The sequence below is a fragment of the Sturnira hondurensis genome, unplaced genomic scaffold (assembly GCF_014824575.4).
Source record: "Sturnira hondurensis isolate 20B ecotype Veracruz unplaced genomic scaffold, ASM1482457v3 Scaffold0007217, whole genome shotgun sequence".
Taxonomy (NCBI): Eukaryota; Metazoa; Chordata; class Mammalia; order Chiroptera; family Phyllostomidae; genus Sturnira; species Sturnira hondurensis.
This window is the reverse complement of record NW_028079848.1, coordinates 4301625-4319088: the sequence shown is the minus strand read 5'-3', so window position 1 is coordinate 4319088 and position 17464 is coordinate 4301625. Positions and strand designations below refer to the sequence as shown.

The 17464-nt window shown below is 59.1% G+C and overlaps 1 protein-coding gene across 6 annotated transcripts in view; it reads left to right on the top strand.

The window, feature by feature from the left end:
• Positions 1–17464, top strand: part of RIPOR2 (RHO family interacting cell polarization regulator 2) — a 114575-nt gene that overhangs the window by 87506 nt on the left and 9605 nt on the right. For 3 of the 6 annotated variants that reach the window (XM_037051389.1, XM_037051390.1, XM_037051391.1), the window contains exons 8-15: positions 1907–1970; positions 6005–6048; positions 7445–7570; positions 7708–7856; positions 8276–8405; positions 11105–11800; positions 14558–14748; positions 16418–16586. In XM_037051389.1, coding sequence (XP_036907284.1) covers positions 1907–1970; positions 6005–6048; positions 7445–7570; positions 7708–7856; positions 8276–8405; positions 11105–11800; positions 14558–14748; positions 16418–16586 — 1569 coding nt within the window. Of the gene's footprint in view, positions 1–1906; positions 1971–6004; positions 6049–7444; positions 7571–7707; positions 7857–8275; positions 8406–8717; positions 8865–11104; positions 11801–12504; positions 12970–13403; positions 14017–14557; positions 14749–16417; positions 16587–17464 lie in introns of those variants that run through there. The other 3 variants (XM_037051394.1, XM_037051392.1, XM_037051393.1) reach the window with 3 other exon arrangements.

Below are 17464 nucleotides of genomic sequence, written 5' to 3'. Positions count from 1 at the left end.
CCAAGTTGATGCCCCGGCAGGTTGAGAACCTCGGGCTCAGGAGCAGCCTCGTTCGGGAGCCCCCGTTTCTGTTCGTCTCTGAGAGCAAGCGCGGTTGCCAGGCCTAGAGGCTGTTCGGTCCCCGAGCTGCCGAGCTGCCTGTCCCAGAACAGCTGCAGGTCCTCTCAGGAGGACCCACCCTTGGTCCACAGCCAAGACATCATGCTTTGCTCACAAGTTCAAAGCCACAGAGGCAATTTCACTGAAGGGCTGTCTCAGAGAAGAAAGCGCGCAGGCGTCTTATAATTCACTTGACCTCAGGTGGTTTTGCACATCTGGCCGAATCACAAAACCCAGGATTTTACACATAGGACATTCAGGGCTCAGGGGTGCTGGGGGCCCTGGCAGGTGACACTAGTCTTTAAGGGCCACCTGGTGAGATGGAGGGAAGGTCTGGCCGTGGGGGGCCCCCAGCTGTTCCAGGATCTGCCCGGCTTTTCAAGACCCTGGCGGCCACCCTGACAGGCGTGACAACATCACTGACGTTTCTGGAAAGTGAAATGCGTTCCTTCATGGAGACGCCCAGCCTGCAAGGGAGAGACTTGTTTACGAACTGGAGACTTTGTTCTCAGAGCTTCCCATCTGCGGCCAGCTCAGGCGGCAGAAAGCGCCCCCCTCCCACCTCCCAGCCCACCCCCCACCCCCCCACACCCCGCCGCAAACTCTGCTAAGCTAGGTGAGCGACTAAGCTTTCCAGAGAGCAAGGACTGGGAGCAGAACAGAGCCTCCAGCCCCACAAACCCGTCCGAGGTCTCAGCAAACAAAGCTCAAGCGGCAACAGTCCCTCCGGGGCTCATGGAGCTGCTAGGCCCCAGGCCCCAGCACCAGCAGACCGAGCTGCAGACGGGCCACAGCACGGAGCACTTTTAGCCGTGATGGCCCCACGCGGGCCCTCGGGGACCGAGGAAGTGTTGGGGGTGGTCACCCACGCACAGACGGGTCCTTCCTGCCTCCACTTCCCTCGACGTCAGGGTGAGGACAGGACCCCGGTCAGACCTGGGAACCACGCTAGGGCACCGGGGTGGGGGGTGGGGGCAGGCCCCCTGCTGCACCCACATGCAGCGGAGTGGAGCCCCAGTCCTGCTTTCGCCCCGATTTTTTATCAAGAAAAATCCCAAAGTTACAGAAAAGCCGAGACTGATACAATGCACACTGACTCTTGCACCTGGATGGAACCGTGGGTAATGTTCTTCCGCCTGTGTTTTCCCTCCCTCGGGAGCTCAGTTTTTTCCCCTGTTTTTGCGGAGTCATTGAACAGCCAGCAGTAGATGTCAGGGCAGCTCACCCCACAAACACTTTGCGTGGATTCCTAACCGTGACCCACATGACAGGCGGAACCTCAGCCCAACCACCCGCACATCTTGTTACCACGGCTAAGAAAGTCAAGTCACGCTACAGAACCACCCAAGAGCCGGTGTGTTTTCAGATTTGCCGTTTCACCCAACAGTGTCTTTGTTCCTGTGTCAGTTTATGCAGTTGTCTTGGAAACCGGGGAGACAAAAACCAGGGGACCACGCTTGCTTCACCTGGTTGTCTCTTTGATCTAGATTATTCTTCCCCTTAATGCTGCTGTTTTGCAGCATTCAGGCCGGTTCTCACAGAACACCCCACATTCTGGATTTGGGGGTTTCTGATATAATTTAACTTGTTCTGTGCTCCTGAGTTTCCCGGGCACCAAAAGTCTTGCCCAGACCTGGGCTGAACACTGTGTCGAGAACTCCCCGTAGGCGGTGCTGGGTAGCCCACCGAGAACGGGTCGGTGCACCCCGGGGTTCTCGCTGGGACAGCCGCTCGGGCCCGGGCCGGTGCGGAAGCAGCCAGCGCTGACCAGCACTGACCAGCGCTGTCTCCCCCCCCGCCCCCACAGAACATGTGCGCCATCGAGGTGGAGCTGGAGAAGCTGCTGGGCGAGTTCTGCATCAGGATGAAAGGTACGCTGGGGCCGCCCTGGTTCCCCTCCTCGCAAAGACCTCGGCCCTCCCGCGCCTGCCAGGTCCCAGACGCTCCCAGCCTTCTCACTCTGGACCTGCCTGCACCCTTAGATGTTTATTACGGCAGCACCTCAGACGCACGAAGGCAGAGAGACTCTTACAAGGAGCACGTCACCTAGACCGAATAATTAGCAAGCTCTTGCCCTGTTTCCTTCATCTGCTTTCTTTTTCCGTGGTTGAGATAGAATCTGTCTGTCGGTTAACGAAAGCGCAGACATGGCCGTCCGCCCCTGCAGGCTGCAAGACTCTGCTCTCGCAGGGGCGGCTCCTCACGGAGCCGCTCGGCCGGGCACCCCCCGAATCTCATAGAATGAAGGGGCCTGGTGCCGTCCAATGTCCCCCGTTGTCTCGAAAATGCTTTGTACCGTTGATTTGTTCAAAGCAGGACCCAGACAGGGGCCGGGCCTCATGAGAGGTCACTGGGTAACTGTTTAGGGCTCCTTCGATCTAAAACAGACCCATCCCCGTCCCTCTGTCCCCTTGACTTGCTGTGGAAACAGTTCTCCCACAGAACGTCCCACGCTCTCGATTTCGCTGCCGGCCTCTTCCTGGTGTCATTCAAACTGGTCCTTGGGGCGCCATGTTCCCTGTAAATTACCGACCGGTTTTTAAATTTTATCGTATGTGTGCTACCCCCCCAAGAGGTCTGTACATTTCCTTCTTTTTTTCTGGTGACTTTTCTGGTGTTTACTCCAGACAGTCCTCGCCTCGAAGCAGAGGCCACACTGACCACGCTCCTGGGCTCAGCATCTGTAGTCAAAGTCCATTCTTAAGTCCCCTGGGTCCTCATGTGAATCAGTGGTCCCGAAACCACGTGCACCCAGCCCCATCCCAGCAAGTCGGGGGTCGGGGAGCCTGGAATATGCTCATTGATTTTAGACAGGGAGGAAGGGAGGGGGGACAGAGACAGAGTGAGAAGCCTCAGTCGGTTGCCTCCCATACACGGCTCGACTGGGGATCAAACCCACAACCTTCTGGTGTACGGGACAGCGCTCCAACCAACAGAGCCACCCAGCCAGGACTATGTCTCTGTGTTTACATGTACTCTCAGAATGAGTCTGTCAGCAGCTGAATCCGGAAAACAGACACTTTCCCTCCCGCCCCGACTCACACAGACTCACACCCTCGTGCGGCCTCGAGTTCGAGCGCCCCTCAGATCACACACGTCTCCCTGTGGGTGCAAGGCCTGCCATAGTGCCCCCTCGTCTACTGCTCACGCTCACCACAGGCTTCGTTTGGGGTGGGGGATAAGCCCCCCGCCTTCTCGATGGAATATGGGGGTTCAGGCACCTGCCCCGGAAGTCAGGCTGGAAGTTGGAGTCAGACCTGAAACTGACACCCAGGGCCCCGGGTTCCTCGTACATCACTCCTCAGCCGGTGACAGTAAGGCTGTCCCCACGCAGCTGAGTGGACCCAATGGAGTGCCACTCCCAGGCTGGCACCTGGCACGCGGGCACCTGAGAGTGGGCGGGGGGCAGAGGGACCCCCGCCCACCAGGCCTGGAGCTGCAGGGTGTTGGGGGCCAGACCATGTCCACCAGGGGACTGAAGACTCGGTGTCCCTTGCCCGTCTGTCTGCATCTCTGTCCCTTCCCTGTCCTGCCTGGTCCACGCCCTCAGCTTCTCTAGACTCCGGGTTCCCCTCAGGGGGTCTCCCCCGGCCTGAAGCTGAGACTCCCTTCTCACTATAGATGTCCTACCTACACTTCGGTGATCTAACAGGAGAACTCGAAAGTTCTCCATGGAAACGCTCCCCTCTCAATAAACAGAAGCCCTCTCCCACTGTCCGGAAATCTCCGAGTGGGGCGGTTAGCTACTTTCTTATCTGTTCTTCATTCTGGTAAAAAATAACCAACCGACACAGAAAAGGAGGATGTTTCATAACATCCTCAGACCTGGTAGCTCAGCCTCCTCCGGCCGCACCTGTACACACTTCCCTTTTCACCCCTCCCCCAACACACAGAACCCCGTTTGTGCAGGGGGCTGGGGAGGTAATGAGATCAAGACAATTGGTCAGCACTAGGCTGTGTCCTGATGGGCCGCCCTAGGCCTGGGGAGCCACACAGCCTCCTGGAGGAAGTGGGCGCCTGAGCCAGCGCCTTATTTTGGGACCTACTGGGCCAGGAGGGCAGGGCCAGATTGCTAGGAGTCTGGGACCTACTGGGCCAGGAGGGCAGGGCCAGATTGCTGGGGGTCTGGGACCAGAGGGTGGGTGCCTGTCACTACCCTGTCCAGGCTGAGGAAGGCTCCCTCGGGGGCCTTTGAGTTGGAGCGTTGCTCAGCAGCTATTACTCCAGGGCAGAGAAGGTTTGGAAATGACCGGTCTGGTAGTGAAACTCGGTTCCTGATGGAAGCTCGGGGTGGGGGCACCGCACGCTGGGGAGCTGCTGCCATCTAGTGGCAGATCTGGCGAACGCAGGCGCTGTGTCCGCCTCCCTTCCCTCCCCATCACCCTACCGCTGGCCATGCCCGTGGGTCCAGTCTCACAGCTCAGCAGGCCTCTTTGTGCGTGGAAGGCAAAATACGCCGTCACTCCGCTGGGGTGGAGTCACATGTTAACTAATACAAAAGCAACCAAGATCTCGGAGGTCACAGATGTCAGGGTGATCTGTCCTGCACACGCGCAGCAGGCTTTCAGTCAGGAAAGGCTGGACAACGCAGGCTGCCCGGGCCCTGTGTCCCGAGGTGAAACCCCATCAGTCACATGCTCCCATGAAACTACTCCGCGTGAAATGGGACAGTCTCTTCGTGTTGTGATTACACATGGAACACAGCCTTAGAAAACCTCAAAACACACGAAGAGCAAGGGACCCTTTTGCTGTCTGTCCCCCCCACGTGTGTGGGGCTGCTCTGTTTTTTCGTATGGATGACACCTTTCAGGTGAGCCATGGGGGCCACGACATAGCACCACATCCTGCATGTATTTGCACCGCCACTCCCCCCAAGCACCTACTGTGTGCCCAACACCTACTGTGTGCCTGAGGGGTTGTCTTGCCAACCATCCTAGGGAGTGGACGCTGTTTTCCCTCTTTCAAAAGTGAAGACAGTGGAGTTAGGTGAATTATCCAGAGCAGGGAACCTGGTAGGTAAAGCTGGGGTCTAGACCTGGGATCTAACCCCCTCCCGTGGCCTGCAGCTCCTTCCTGTGGGCTTGAACCGCCTTCTGCTGTCTGTGTATTGTGGGTGTCTGGAACGTCTGCCTTGATTTCCAGATTGCTGCCCCAAAGCCTAGATCCCCACACGCAGTGAGCACTGAGTAACATCTAAAAAAGAAAGAGAAGTTGGGGGTCCTGAGATGCCCCGAGGTAGTGCACACCTTGCCTGAAGAGGTTTCCTTCCACACCCGGCTGCCACGCGCTGTGTCTCAAATGTGAGCAGGTCCCGTGACAAGGGACTTGCTGGGTGGGGCAGTAGAGGAGACGCCCCCCTTCCTGTTGGGGTGCAGGGGGTTGGCATTTGGTTGGTTGGTTGGTTTGCTTTGGCTTTGTCCCTCGCTTGCTGTGAATGGTCGTCAGTTGTGCTGGGAGATTTCCTAACGCGGTGCAGGTTGGCATTGTGATTACACGGAGCAAGGACAACCCCGGAGCCGGTGAGCTGGGGAGAGGCAGCGGCTGAGTCCGTGAACCTCGGCCCAGACGGGAGGCCCTCCGGGAAATCGCACCTCTCAGGGCAGAAAGGGAAGCAAGAGCTCGGGGTATTTACGTGAGAATATTCGGGGCAGTTTTCCGTGATCCTGGAATCTGCCCGGACCTCACACTGGCCTAGAGACACAGGGAGCTGCAGCCCCCGCCGGAGAGCCTTCTGTGCCCGGAAAGCTCCTCCCACCCCCGGTAGCCCCTCCCACTGATGGATGGCCCCAAACTTGGCTGCGGGAGCTCGCAAAGATCTGACCCTTGACCTGTCCGTCGCGAAGTCAGGCTGCGGTCCTAACGACGGGAATACTTGATGCAGCTCACGTCCCACCGCTTCTTGCAGGTCTGGCCGGCTTCGCGCGCCTCTGTCCCGGAGACCAATACGAAGTGAGTGTCCTGCGGCGCTGGGGTCCCGGGGGAGGGGGTGAGGGAGAGGGGTCAGCGGTCGTCATTCCGATTGCATCTTAAATTATCTTTCTTCTTCACATCTGTTATTGTTGGGGGGAAACGAAGCCAACAAGAAAGTATGGAGAGCGATACATGCCCCCCCCAATGTAACTTTGTCCAGACTCACCGATTTTTAACGCGATGCCCTGTTGGCTGTATTATTATGGTCACTTTTGCCATCGTTGTTGTTCTTTTGCCGAACCGTTCTAGAGTGAGGCGCAAACACCCTGACCCTTCACCCCTCAGTTCTTCTAAGAGTGTGTCAACCGAAGAACGTGCAATCACGCAGAAAAGTTATAGACGAGTTTATTTGCGCCCAGGTTTTGAGGACTTGCCTGGAAGCCGGATCTCAAGGGGTGGAGAAAATGCACCCGAGGAGGGCAATTCTGAGGCTTATTTTATACATTAAAATCAAGGAGCCTGCGGGGAATCCACGGCGGTAGATGAGGGGGGCGGGAGAAAGCGGAGCAGGGAAAGCTCTAGGATTGGCTGAACGGCAAAAGGGAGAAAGAGATACTTCTCTCCCATTGGTGGGTCCGCAGTGATTGACAGGGAACGTTCACAGCACGTAGACGTGGTGCGCTGGCGACCAGGAGACAGTGGGGGCGCCCTGGACTCTGCCCGGGAGCCTGAGCGGCGGCCCTGAGCTGGTCCAGGAAAGAAGACCCACCCCTGACACGTCCAAGGCCCGTGACCCTCGACCAGAAGGAGAGTGGGCGGGGCTCCCTCTAGGGGAAGACAGGCCTTTGCAGAGGGAGCTCCGACTAATATCAACTCTATGTCCACTGTAATAAAAAATCAATGTAAAATGTGTACTTATAAAGTTTTAAAAAAGCTTTTTATCTTGCCCCCATTCAAAAGGGAACCTACATAATTATCTTATCTCCTCCCAAATGCTTTGTAATCGAGCTTCTTGGGGCGAGGATCCCCTGAACAGTCGAGGGCCTGCGCCCCGCGTCGGGTTCCAGAGCCCTCGCCCAGCTCTGACTCCGTCATCCGGAGGGCAGACGCGTTACTTCTCGCTGCGACCGCGCGGTGGGTTTTAGCTGACGGGGCTGGGGGCCTCTGTCCCCAGCGCTTCCATTGAAGTAGGGCCGCCCAGAGACAGAACTGTGACGGGTGTGAGCCGCAGGCGGGGTGCGGCGGCCTTGACCGGAGAAAGGACTCCCACGGGGGCCTCAGAGCCAGAGCTCTCGGCCTGTTTCCTTTCTCCCGCTGGAGCTCCGGGGGACCTGGAGGCGGGGACGGTGGGGCAGCCCGGGCCCTCCGGTGGTGCCCTTAGGTGGGAAGGCAGGTGCGGGCAGCTGGACTCCACATCTGTCTGGTGTCTCCCCAGATTTTCATGAAGTACGGCCGGCAGCGGTGGAAGCTGAAAGGCAAGATCGAAGTCAACGGCAGGCAGAGCTGGGACCGCGAGGAAATGGTGTTCCTGCCCCTGATCGCCGGGCTCATCTCCATCAAGGTAGAGCACCCCTGGCCATCGGACGTCTCCCCGCAACACAGCGGTGACCGCGGCGAGGAGGCCTCTGGGCCAGGGACACCGCCTCCAATGCTGCCTCCAGTCCCCCCCAAGGTCTTGCCCTCTCGCTCTCTCTGTAGGTCACAGAGATCAAAGGCCTGGCGACCCACCTCCTGGTGGGCAGCGTGACCTGTGAGACCAAAGAGCTGTTTGCAGCTGAACCTCAGGTGGTGGCTGTGGACATCAATGACCTCGGTACCATCAAACTGAACCTGGAAATCGCCTGGTAGTAAGTGGTCCTTTTTGTGGTTTCCTTGAGCAGAAACCCAGGCGACAGGCTGGGGCTGGACCCTCGGCAACTGGGAGCTTGTTCCGGAAGCCGGTGCTCAGGCCCCACCCCCACTCCCCGCGATGGCCTCTCGCAGGGCCGCTCTCTGGGTGACGTTCCCACTTGGAGAAGCCTCCATGCCATTGCTGTGGTCCTCGCCGTTGTCCCATTTTATAACAGTTCGCCCTGCCTCCTGCCTGCTTGCCTCCCTTGAAACCTGCAAAAGGAAATAGGCCTCTCCAGTGAACTGGAGAAGAAAGATTTTGAAGAAAGCTGTCCGAGGGTTAGGATGGACTTGAGTACAATGAACGAGGTGCTTCCTGGCCTGCAGGCCGGCAACCCGTGACAACCTGCCCTCACGGGGACCCGTTGTTTTCCAGTCCATTCGACGCGGAGGATGCGACCCCGTCCTCGGGCGCAGGGACCAAAGCGGCCGCCCTGCAGAGGAGGATGTCCGTCTACAGCCAGGGCACCCCGGAAACGCCCACCTTCAAAGACCACGCCTTCTTCGTAAGTGCAGTGGGATTTCTGGAGTGGCATCAGAGCTTCTCGGGAGGACGGGACTCTTGAGTTCCCCCTGTTCTGCTCCCGTGGGGACTCTCCCAGGTGTCTCTGGTCCACACATGGGTGTGAGCCTCTCTGCCTTCCCTGTCCCCTCCTCCGTGCTACCTGGTGCTCTGACAGTGACACGTAGACTTCCCCCAACTTTCTCTGAGATGAGCGTTTGAGAGACAGGGGTGTTTTCATCAGAAACGCTTGCCGAAAGCTAACCCGTAACCTGGTGCTCTCCCTGCCCCTCCCCGCTCGCCCTGGCTCCGGAAGAGATGGCTGCAGCCTCCCCGAGACAGGCGCGGGCTGTCTGTCTTGAGGGCCTTGCGAGACTCGCTCTTTGCCAAGCTGCGCGGTGGCCAGTCTCTGTGTGACCTGCCCTCCCTCAGGCTGAGGCCCAAGGCTGCGCGAGAGTCCTATGTGAGTGCGAGGCTGCCTCGCGGTGCCGCTCGGCTGGTGGCTGGTGTGCTCTGTGTGTCTCCCGTCATGTCCTCCTCTCTGCCTCGCTCACTGGGTGACGGCGCCCACTGGCCTGTCCCCAGGCGGGGACACTCGGTCCCGCCTGCGCCGAGGGTAGTGAGGCGGTTTATCTTTCTCTTCTAACGCTCCCCGCTGTTGCACTGCGATGTGTCTCTGCTGTGGCAAAGGTATCCGTGGTCACCAGGGTTTCATTCTCACAAAACATGGACCCGCCTGAGGTCAGAGAAGGTGTTCTGTCCCGGAGACGAGCTAGCCTTCCCGGTCTTTACGCACGGTTTTCACCTCGAAAAACTGGCATTTGAGGAACTCGGGGGATTGAAACCCATCTTACTAGGGCGGTTTTTACTTAAAAAGGTTCTCAGTCTTATTTATTGCTGTGTTTATACAACACCAACTTAGTAAGAGAAATTAATTCGCAGTCGGGAATGCAATGGGTAACCTGCACTATGTGTGGTGTGCACTGTGTCACAGGGGAATGCACACACACACACACACACTCACATTCACTTTCATGCACACTCACACGCAGCTCCTTTTAGAATGCACCACCCCTCCTGTGCGCCCTCCCAGCTGGATGCAGGAGGCAGCACCCTGGCTGGGCCCCCCATCCCCTCCCACCTGCACTGACACACAGCACCCCCCTCCCCGCCTCGGCAGGCGGAGCCCGGAGGAAACAAGCTGGGGCACAGTGAGGAGCCTCCTCGTCCCCCCCACACCCACCCCGGACTCAGAGGAGCCGGTTCAATAATCAGTAATGGCGGATGCGACTCAGCGTGAGCGGCGGGTACGCGCCCTGTTTTCGGGGGCTCCATGAGAACCCCCAGAGCCCCCGAAGGAATTCTCTGGTTCAGGTTGCCTCCCAGCCAGATGAGCCTGGGGTCCGAGGTGACCTGGCCATGGGGGTCAGGGTCCGGTGGCCCCGGACTCACTGACAGAGGACATCAGGGCTCTGTCTTTCTGTCTGCCCCCCCCACACACACACACACCATTCCCCTTGATCTACCACTTTGGTACTACCAGCACTGTTGTGATAGTTCGATGCTTTATTAGTAAAAAGAGAACCCATTTACCTAAAAAATCAAATCTGGAATCCAGGAGAGAGCATCCGTGTCAAAGGACCTGGCCTCAGATAACTAGAGAATGTCCCCAACACAGGCTGGGAACTTCGACACCACCCAGCCCCCAGGGGAGGGACGCTGACCCAGAAACCGCTCCATGGAACCTTCTTGGCTACCTGGATATTCCCGCCCTCTGTCTCCCAGTCCTGCCCCCAAGCCGCAGCCGCCAGACCTGCCTGGGGCGGCCGCGCACGCGCAATAGAGCTCCTGCGCCAGACGCCGGGCTGCGCTGGGTCCGCAGGCCTGGACGACAGACGCTCGGTGTGTCGGTCTCTCTCCTCTCGAAGACGCGATGCCAAGTCTCTCTGGCCTTGAATCACCCGTGATGTGGTTACGAAATTCACACAGCACCCCAAGAGCTTGGGACTTGTGGGTGGAGATTGGCAAACAGTGATTTACAAGGACCGAAGCAGAGCAAAAGCATCGCGTCTTTTGAGAGAAATAGCATGAATGTTGGAGCCTTTTCAGCTAGATGCCAAATAATAATAATAATAACAACGATAATAACTAATAAATAAATAGTGGTGATGCCACTTGTAACTGCGTCGGCCAAATAGTGTGAAGTCCTGGGTGTAGGAACAATTTCCTTTCCAGGCGGCCAGCCCTTTCTTTGGAAAAAATTAAAATTTTGAAAGCCAAGAAAACGTCGATGAACTTTCACCTATTACACATGGAAATAGAGCTTGTAAAGGCTTCTTTTCTTTAGCCAGAGGCACACACACAAAACCAGCAAACAAAATGCTACCACGATGCAAGTTTTGGGGTTTTTATTTTAATGGGTTTATATTTTACCTGGAAGCCCACCATGCCCAATGCCTTGCCCATATTTAAAATAATAACGCGATGTGCCCTGGCTTGGTGTGGCTCCGTGGATTGAGTGCCGGACCACAAAGCAAGGGATCCCTGGTTCGATTCCCAGTCAGGGCACAGGTCTGTGTTGCAGGCTGGGTCCCCAGTAGGGGACGGGCGAGAGGCAACTACTCGTTGATGTTCCTCTCCCTCTCTTTCTCTCTCCCTTCCCCCTTCTCTTTAAAATCCTAACTCGACTCCTGTCGTCCGCAGGCGAATCTGCCTGACGACATCTTTGAGAACGGAAAGGCCGCCCAGCAGAAAACGCCCCTGTCTCTCAGCTTCAGCGACCTGCCCAACGGGGACTGCGCGCGCGCCGCCGGCCCTGCTAGCCCCGCTGGCCGCCGCCCCAGCGCGTGCGCGGCCAACCCCGAAATCACCATCACCCCGGCCGAGCGGCGCCCGGGCAGCCTGGCCTCTGAGAACGAGGGCCCCGACGACTCCGGCTCCGCCTCCTCCAGAAGCTCCTCGGGAGGCGGCCCAGGGCCCCGGGCTCCCCCGGAGGAGGAGGAGGAGGACGCAGAGGGGCCCGGGAGCGCCGAGGCCGGCCGCGCGCCCGCCGGCGGGGCGCCCGAGCGCCTGTTCCTGGAGAGGGACGTGGCCGAGGCGCTGCTGCAGGAGTCGGAGGAGGCCTCGGAGCTGAAGCCCGTGGAGCTCGACACGTTTGAAGGCAACATCACGAAGCAGCTGGTGAAGCGGCTCACGTCGGCCGAGGTGCCGGCGGCCGCGGAGAGGCTGCCGTTCGACGGCTCGGTCGGAGGGGAACCGGAAGGCTGCCGCGCCTTCCTCGACGGGAGCCTGGAGGACGCGTTCCACGGGCTCTTCCTCGCCCTGGAACCGCACAAGGAGCAGTACCCGGAGTTTCAGGACCTGAACCGCGAAGTGATGCGCCTGGATGACGTCCTGAAAGTAAGTCCTTTCCAGGGACGTTGGATTGGGCGGGGAGACGGGCGTCTTAGGCCGACCTTCTATTTCCAGTGGCGTCTTTATTTTTCCCCCTGTCCCGTCGCAAGACCCACACGTCATCACCATTTAAATGGCGTTGATTTCACCAGCAGTAGCAAATATCCATTTTTATTTTCCTGACGGTGGATGAACTTAACCAACATGACTGGTAGTTAAATTAATCGCTCTAAAGCAGGGGTGTCCAACCCACCGCCCCGGGGCCACATGCCAAGACTTTTGGGCTTATCTCTTGGGGGGTGGATATCAGGAAAATTAGGCACAGACCTTGTTTTGCTCATCGGTTTTTGTTAGTGTATTTACTGGGCTGCCCAAGACACCTCTTCTTCCACTGTGGCCCAGAGATGCCAAAAGGCTGGGCACCCCTGCTGTAGAGTCTAAAGAATCTCTAAACTCCATCAGCCCCAGAGTTCTCCATCCCACGTGTGAAACGGTGGCACTGGGGTCACCGTGATCTCATTACAAGGTGGCTCCAGAAGTGGGTGCCCGGGTGGAAGTCAGAGCCAGCAGCCCTGATGCCCCCCCCCCCGCCCCCGCATCCCTTCCCCCACAGTTTTAAATAACGCCGCCCAGGAGGAGAGAATGTGAATTTCTCTCCCGAATCCCACTTCTTGTGTTCTCTGCCTTTTCACTGGGATTTTTATTGCCAGAGAGAAGACAGCTGGGATCCTTTTTCTTGAAAGAGCCATTTCGGGGGCCCTGTATTGGAAGATAATAAGCTGCCCATGACCGGCTGGCGCCCTACCACAGGGCACCGCTGCCCCCTGTGTGTGGCTGTCCTCAACCGTGGCCTCCCCAGTCCCCTTGGAAGGACCTTCCCTTGGTCCCGCTGCCCTGGCTCTGGAAGGGAGCCGTGCCCAGGGCCAGTGACAACCCTGCTCCGCGGGTCCAGGGCCTTGCACGCTCACGACGGACTGATTCCTTTGTGGGCACAGCCTCCCAGGCACAGGGAAGGACATGCAGACTCTGCTGTCAGTGAAACACAACCAAGAAGCACCCGCTCAGGGCTCCTGCCCAGAGGTCGCTTGTCTAGAATCCCAGGAACAGCACCTTCTGTCCCCACGGCAAGCTCTCGGCTGCCCTGCGGCCCCACTTTGCTCAGTAGGCCGCCATGTCTGATGTCAAGGGCTAAGACGCGCTGGCCCCACCCGAAGCCAGGCGGTGCCGGCAGCTCCTGCGTCCAGGCACCCAGGGCGCTGTGTCGCTCAGGCCACCGGCAGACGCTGCGCGAGCCACCTGTTCATGCAGGAAACACCTGTTGGCGACGGACTGCTCCCCGGGGTCATGTCAGTCTGCTGTCCTTCCCAAACCACTTTGCTGCCAAGTCCTCCGCGGTCCCCTTCTTCGTGCAGACCGGTACTTAAACCCGTGCACCTTGTGCAGGGCCAGGTGCTGCGGGTAACAGGTGTAGGAGAGAAGACTGCCGAAGCGGGGAGCCGTGCCCCCCCCACCACTCCTGAGGCAGGACGGGCCTCCGAGCTGAGGTCTGGGGCAGGGGCTTCGTCTGCAGCCGGAGTTAAAGCATCGGCTTTTCCCTTCACATTCCCAGGATGCTAAACTCCCCGAGGAGGAGAGACTAGATGGTGCCACCTCTTGGTCGGAGATCCCCGAGGGCGAGTGAGCAGCTCTGCTGTTACAGGCCGTCCGCTCTGTGGCCCTGGGGTGTCAGACGCAGACCCCTGCGCGGCCCACCCTGCCTGGCACTCAGAAGTCGGCAAGGAGCGCCACCTGCCTGGATGGAGGACACTTAGTTCTTCTAACTCGCAGGACGTGCCCCCTTCAGCCCGCCCCACCGTCCCCTTCCGTACTGGGAAGAGCCTGTGTCCACCTCCACGCCTGTGGCCTCGGCGTGATTCTGTCTGTGACGTGTTTGTGTCTGCCCAGCCCCCCAGGGGTCTCCAGGCTGCAGGCCTGGTGCCGTGGCCCCCGGCCCGGTCAGGGCGGTGACCAGACACGCTTCTTCACAGGCCGGGCTGCCTCTCCAGGTGCCCAGCCTTTCCCCTCCATGCTCAAGGAGGGTCAGACGCTGTGAATGTAAATGAAGCTGTAGGGCCGCTTACCTGGGTTAGCAAGCCACTCTGTCCTCTGCTTCTGGGAATCGCCTCGTCAGTCCTGCAGGCAGCTGCTCAGCCAGGAGCGGCTGTCTCGGGGGGGGGGGGGGGATGAGGNTGCTCAGCCAGGAGCGGCTGTCTCGGGGGGGGGGGATGAGGCCGCAGGGAAGGGGACACAGGCCGCCGCTCTCTCCCTCTCCATTCAGTTGTCTTACCTGGGGTTGAGCTCTAGGCCAAGAGGCTCGGCGGCCCTGCTTCCCAGGGCTTTTTGGTTGTATATTTTCTTACACTCTTTGTTAGATGAGTTTCAAACAGAAGTGTCGCTCCCCGCCCCCACCCTGGCTGCCACCATGCCCGAGTCATGGCCAATGTCATCGTCTCATCGTCTGTTCTACCTGCTTCCTTCCCTCTGAGCTGTTTTGGAACAAATCCCACATGCGGTGCCATTTGATTCATGGTTGTTCTTTTTTTAATACGAAGACTTTAAGTGTGTTTTTTAATGCCAATAAAATAAAATAAAACAAAGCCTGTCCCCTGTTGGTTGGAGCCGGTGCCGAGTTTCCCACTCAGGAGGTGCTCACAGTGTCCCCCCTGGGGCTGCTGACAGTCCCCCTGGGCGCTGCTGACGGTGTCTGGTGCCCTGCCTCCGCAGTGCAAGCCCTCCGGAAGCCGCAGCACGCCCTCCAGCTTGAGCCTGACCGTGGAGAGCGCGCTAGAGAGCTTCGACTTCCTGAACACGTCCGACTTTGACGAGGAGGAGGAGGAGGAGGACGCTGAGGAGGGGGGCATGGCCGGAGGAGGCACCGACTCCGTGTTTTCAGACACAGAGACGGAGAAGAACAGGTGAGCCTCGCCTGGCATCCATCTCCTGTCCTTGAGTTGCACGTGGCCATCCCACCCCTTCCCCCGTTCCCCTTCCCTCCCCTCCCGGCTGCCAGGGCATCTCTGCAGGGGCCTAAGCTCATTGGTGCCCCTCAGAGCCAGGTGGAGCCTTAGAATGGAAGCCAGGATGGCCAATGAGTCGCTGGACCTCCGGCCCCGCAGGGGGCGCTGGCCTTCCCCGGGCTGGGCAGGTGGTGGGGAGGGAGGATTCGGGTGAAACTGTCACCTGCTCTGTGGGCTTCCTGGTCCTCAGACAACAGCTTGAAGTCCGTGTCTTCACTTCAGGGAAGCAAAACAAACCCAATCACTGAAGAAAAAAAAAAAAAACCTTTCCCGAAGGTGAGGGCAGACTCGAGGCCCATCTGACTCTGACCTTCCCAAACCTCCCTCGGGGCGGTGGTTACATTGTGGGTGCGTCGCTGACCCCGGAGGGTGTCTTCGCCCAAAAGAAAAGGTGAGAAATAGAACGTGTCCCTGGAGCACATCCAGGGCGGGACCGAGAAGAGGCTGCACACTGAACCGCTTGTCACTCGATGGAACCCGCTAGAGGCCGCTCAAACCCAAACTCTTCCTGTGTGCCCGCCCTGGCCAGCCGTCGCCTGACGGTCAAGGCGAGGCACCGAGCCGCACTCTCCCCCTGCTGGAGGCAGCTCGCCAACCAAAGACCATCGCGGCTCTTGTACCTGCCATGGAACCTGGCGTTCAATGTGCCTGATGGGGCCAGTCTTACCATTGGGCATCAGCCTCGTTGCGAAGCAGTGAACCTCAGGGCTCGTGTTTGACACACACGCCGACTTCCCTGTGTTCACGGTCAGCACCCAAGCCGGGGGTCTCCTTTCCCCTCGGGGGCAAATGAGAGGCCTCCCAGCACCTGTTGGCTCTGGCGCCGACGTCTGTAACGTGTGCAGACTGGGAGCCTGGGACTGGGCCCCCGGGCGCCGCCTGCTCACTGCCCGGCCCCGTGAACTTGGGCACCCGGTCATCGTCTCTGCTGGCCATTCCACCGCATGTGAAGCGAGACAGCCCCCTCCCAAGCACCCAGACTAGCTTCCGAATAAAGTAACTGATGCAGCAGAGCTACTTTTAAACGTCGGTGCCCCCCACGACCTCACGGCTCGGCCGTGGGGCTGACACACAGCCCGAGAGCCAGGAGGAAACCGCACCTCCAACCAGCCAAACACCTGCTCAGCCTCGTCCCGAGTGGGGGTCCAGCCTCTTCTTGGTTGCTTCCCCTCCTTCTCTGCAGATCGGAGCTGGCTGAGGCTGGGAAAGCATCTCGGCAGATCCCTCTCAGCAGGGCTGCTGGGGGAAGCCGGAGATGCAGGGACAGTTTAAGCCAGGGCACTGGGCCAGCTGCCCCCTCACAGGTGCTCAGGAGGCAGGTTTGCAAGCCGCGTGGGAGAGACGCTCTGCAGAGGGCTCCGAGGGCACATGTACTCCCACAGAGCGGGCGAGTTCGAGTCCCCCGAGAGCTGCGGGAGCAGTTTGTCCGCGTGATTTGTTCCGACTCGAGGCGAGCCACGCTGGGCTGAGGGAAGAAGCTGTTGCCGAAAGGCAGGCGGCGGTGGCCATGGGGGCCTTGGGCCTGCCACTCGTCCCGCTGACCGCTGTCCATGTGCCGCCCCCACAGCTACAGGCCGACGCACCCGGAGGCCAGGGTGCACGTGAGCGAGGCGCTGACGGAGGACACGGGCGTCGGGACGAGTGTGGCCGGCAGCCCCCTCCCGCTGACCACAGGCAACGAGAGCCTGGACGTGGCCATCGTCAGGCACCTGCAGTACTGTACCCAGCTCGTGCAGGTAGGGCGGCTGGGGTGGGCGGCCAGGTGGGTCAGGACCCCTTGGGGCCTATGCTGCTTCTAGGGCTGCCTGGGAAGCGAGGGTTCGGCCGCCAGAGAATAGCCCTGCTCAGAGGGGACCAGAAACTCAGGCGGCGCCCTGGCCGGGCAGTTCTGTGGGCTGGGGCGTCGTTCTGGGCACCAAAAGGCTGTTCGATCCCCATTCGGGACGAGTACGGAGGCAACCAGTCCGTGTTTCTCTCTCGCCTTGATCTCTCTCTCTCTCTCTTCCTTTCTCTCTCACTGAAATCATAGAATTATACCCTCAGGTGAGGATTGAAGAGAATAAAGTTTTAAAACTCTGATGGGTGTGCCCATCCTCCCTCGACCCTGGGCTTCCGGTCTTAAAACCCAGCCCTCTGAAGCGCATTCGCCAGTAAGAACAATGTGGTTAGCCGTCACTATGAAGTCATAGGATAGATGGGAATACGTGATTAAGAAATAAAAAAGCATTTGTTCTCCGCCACCTACAGTGGGCTTTGAAAGCCGCTGTTACCGCTCCCAGGCCAACAGGACGGCATCGGGTGAGCGCCCCCGGGGAGCCGAAAGCCACGGAGCGTGGGTCTCCCGCTTGGATAAGTGCCGATTAGCGGCAGCCCGACGGGACACTTGACAAGCCATTAGCCACCCCAGCGAGCTGTTACCTGGGACTCCGTGGAGCTTATTGTTCTCCTCAGATCAAGCTGTTTACCACTTACAATTTTGCAACAGTGCACCACATGTTTTGAAATCCCTCCCCTCCACCCCGGGTCAGGAAGCGTCCCCACCCCGCCCCCAGGCTCAGCTTCAGTCCTTCCTCCTGGCCCGGTGCGTGGAGAGGGACTCCCGCCGCTTGCCCAG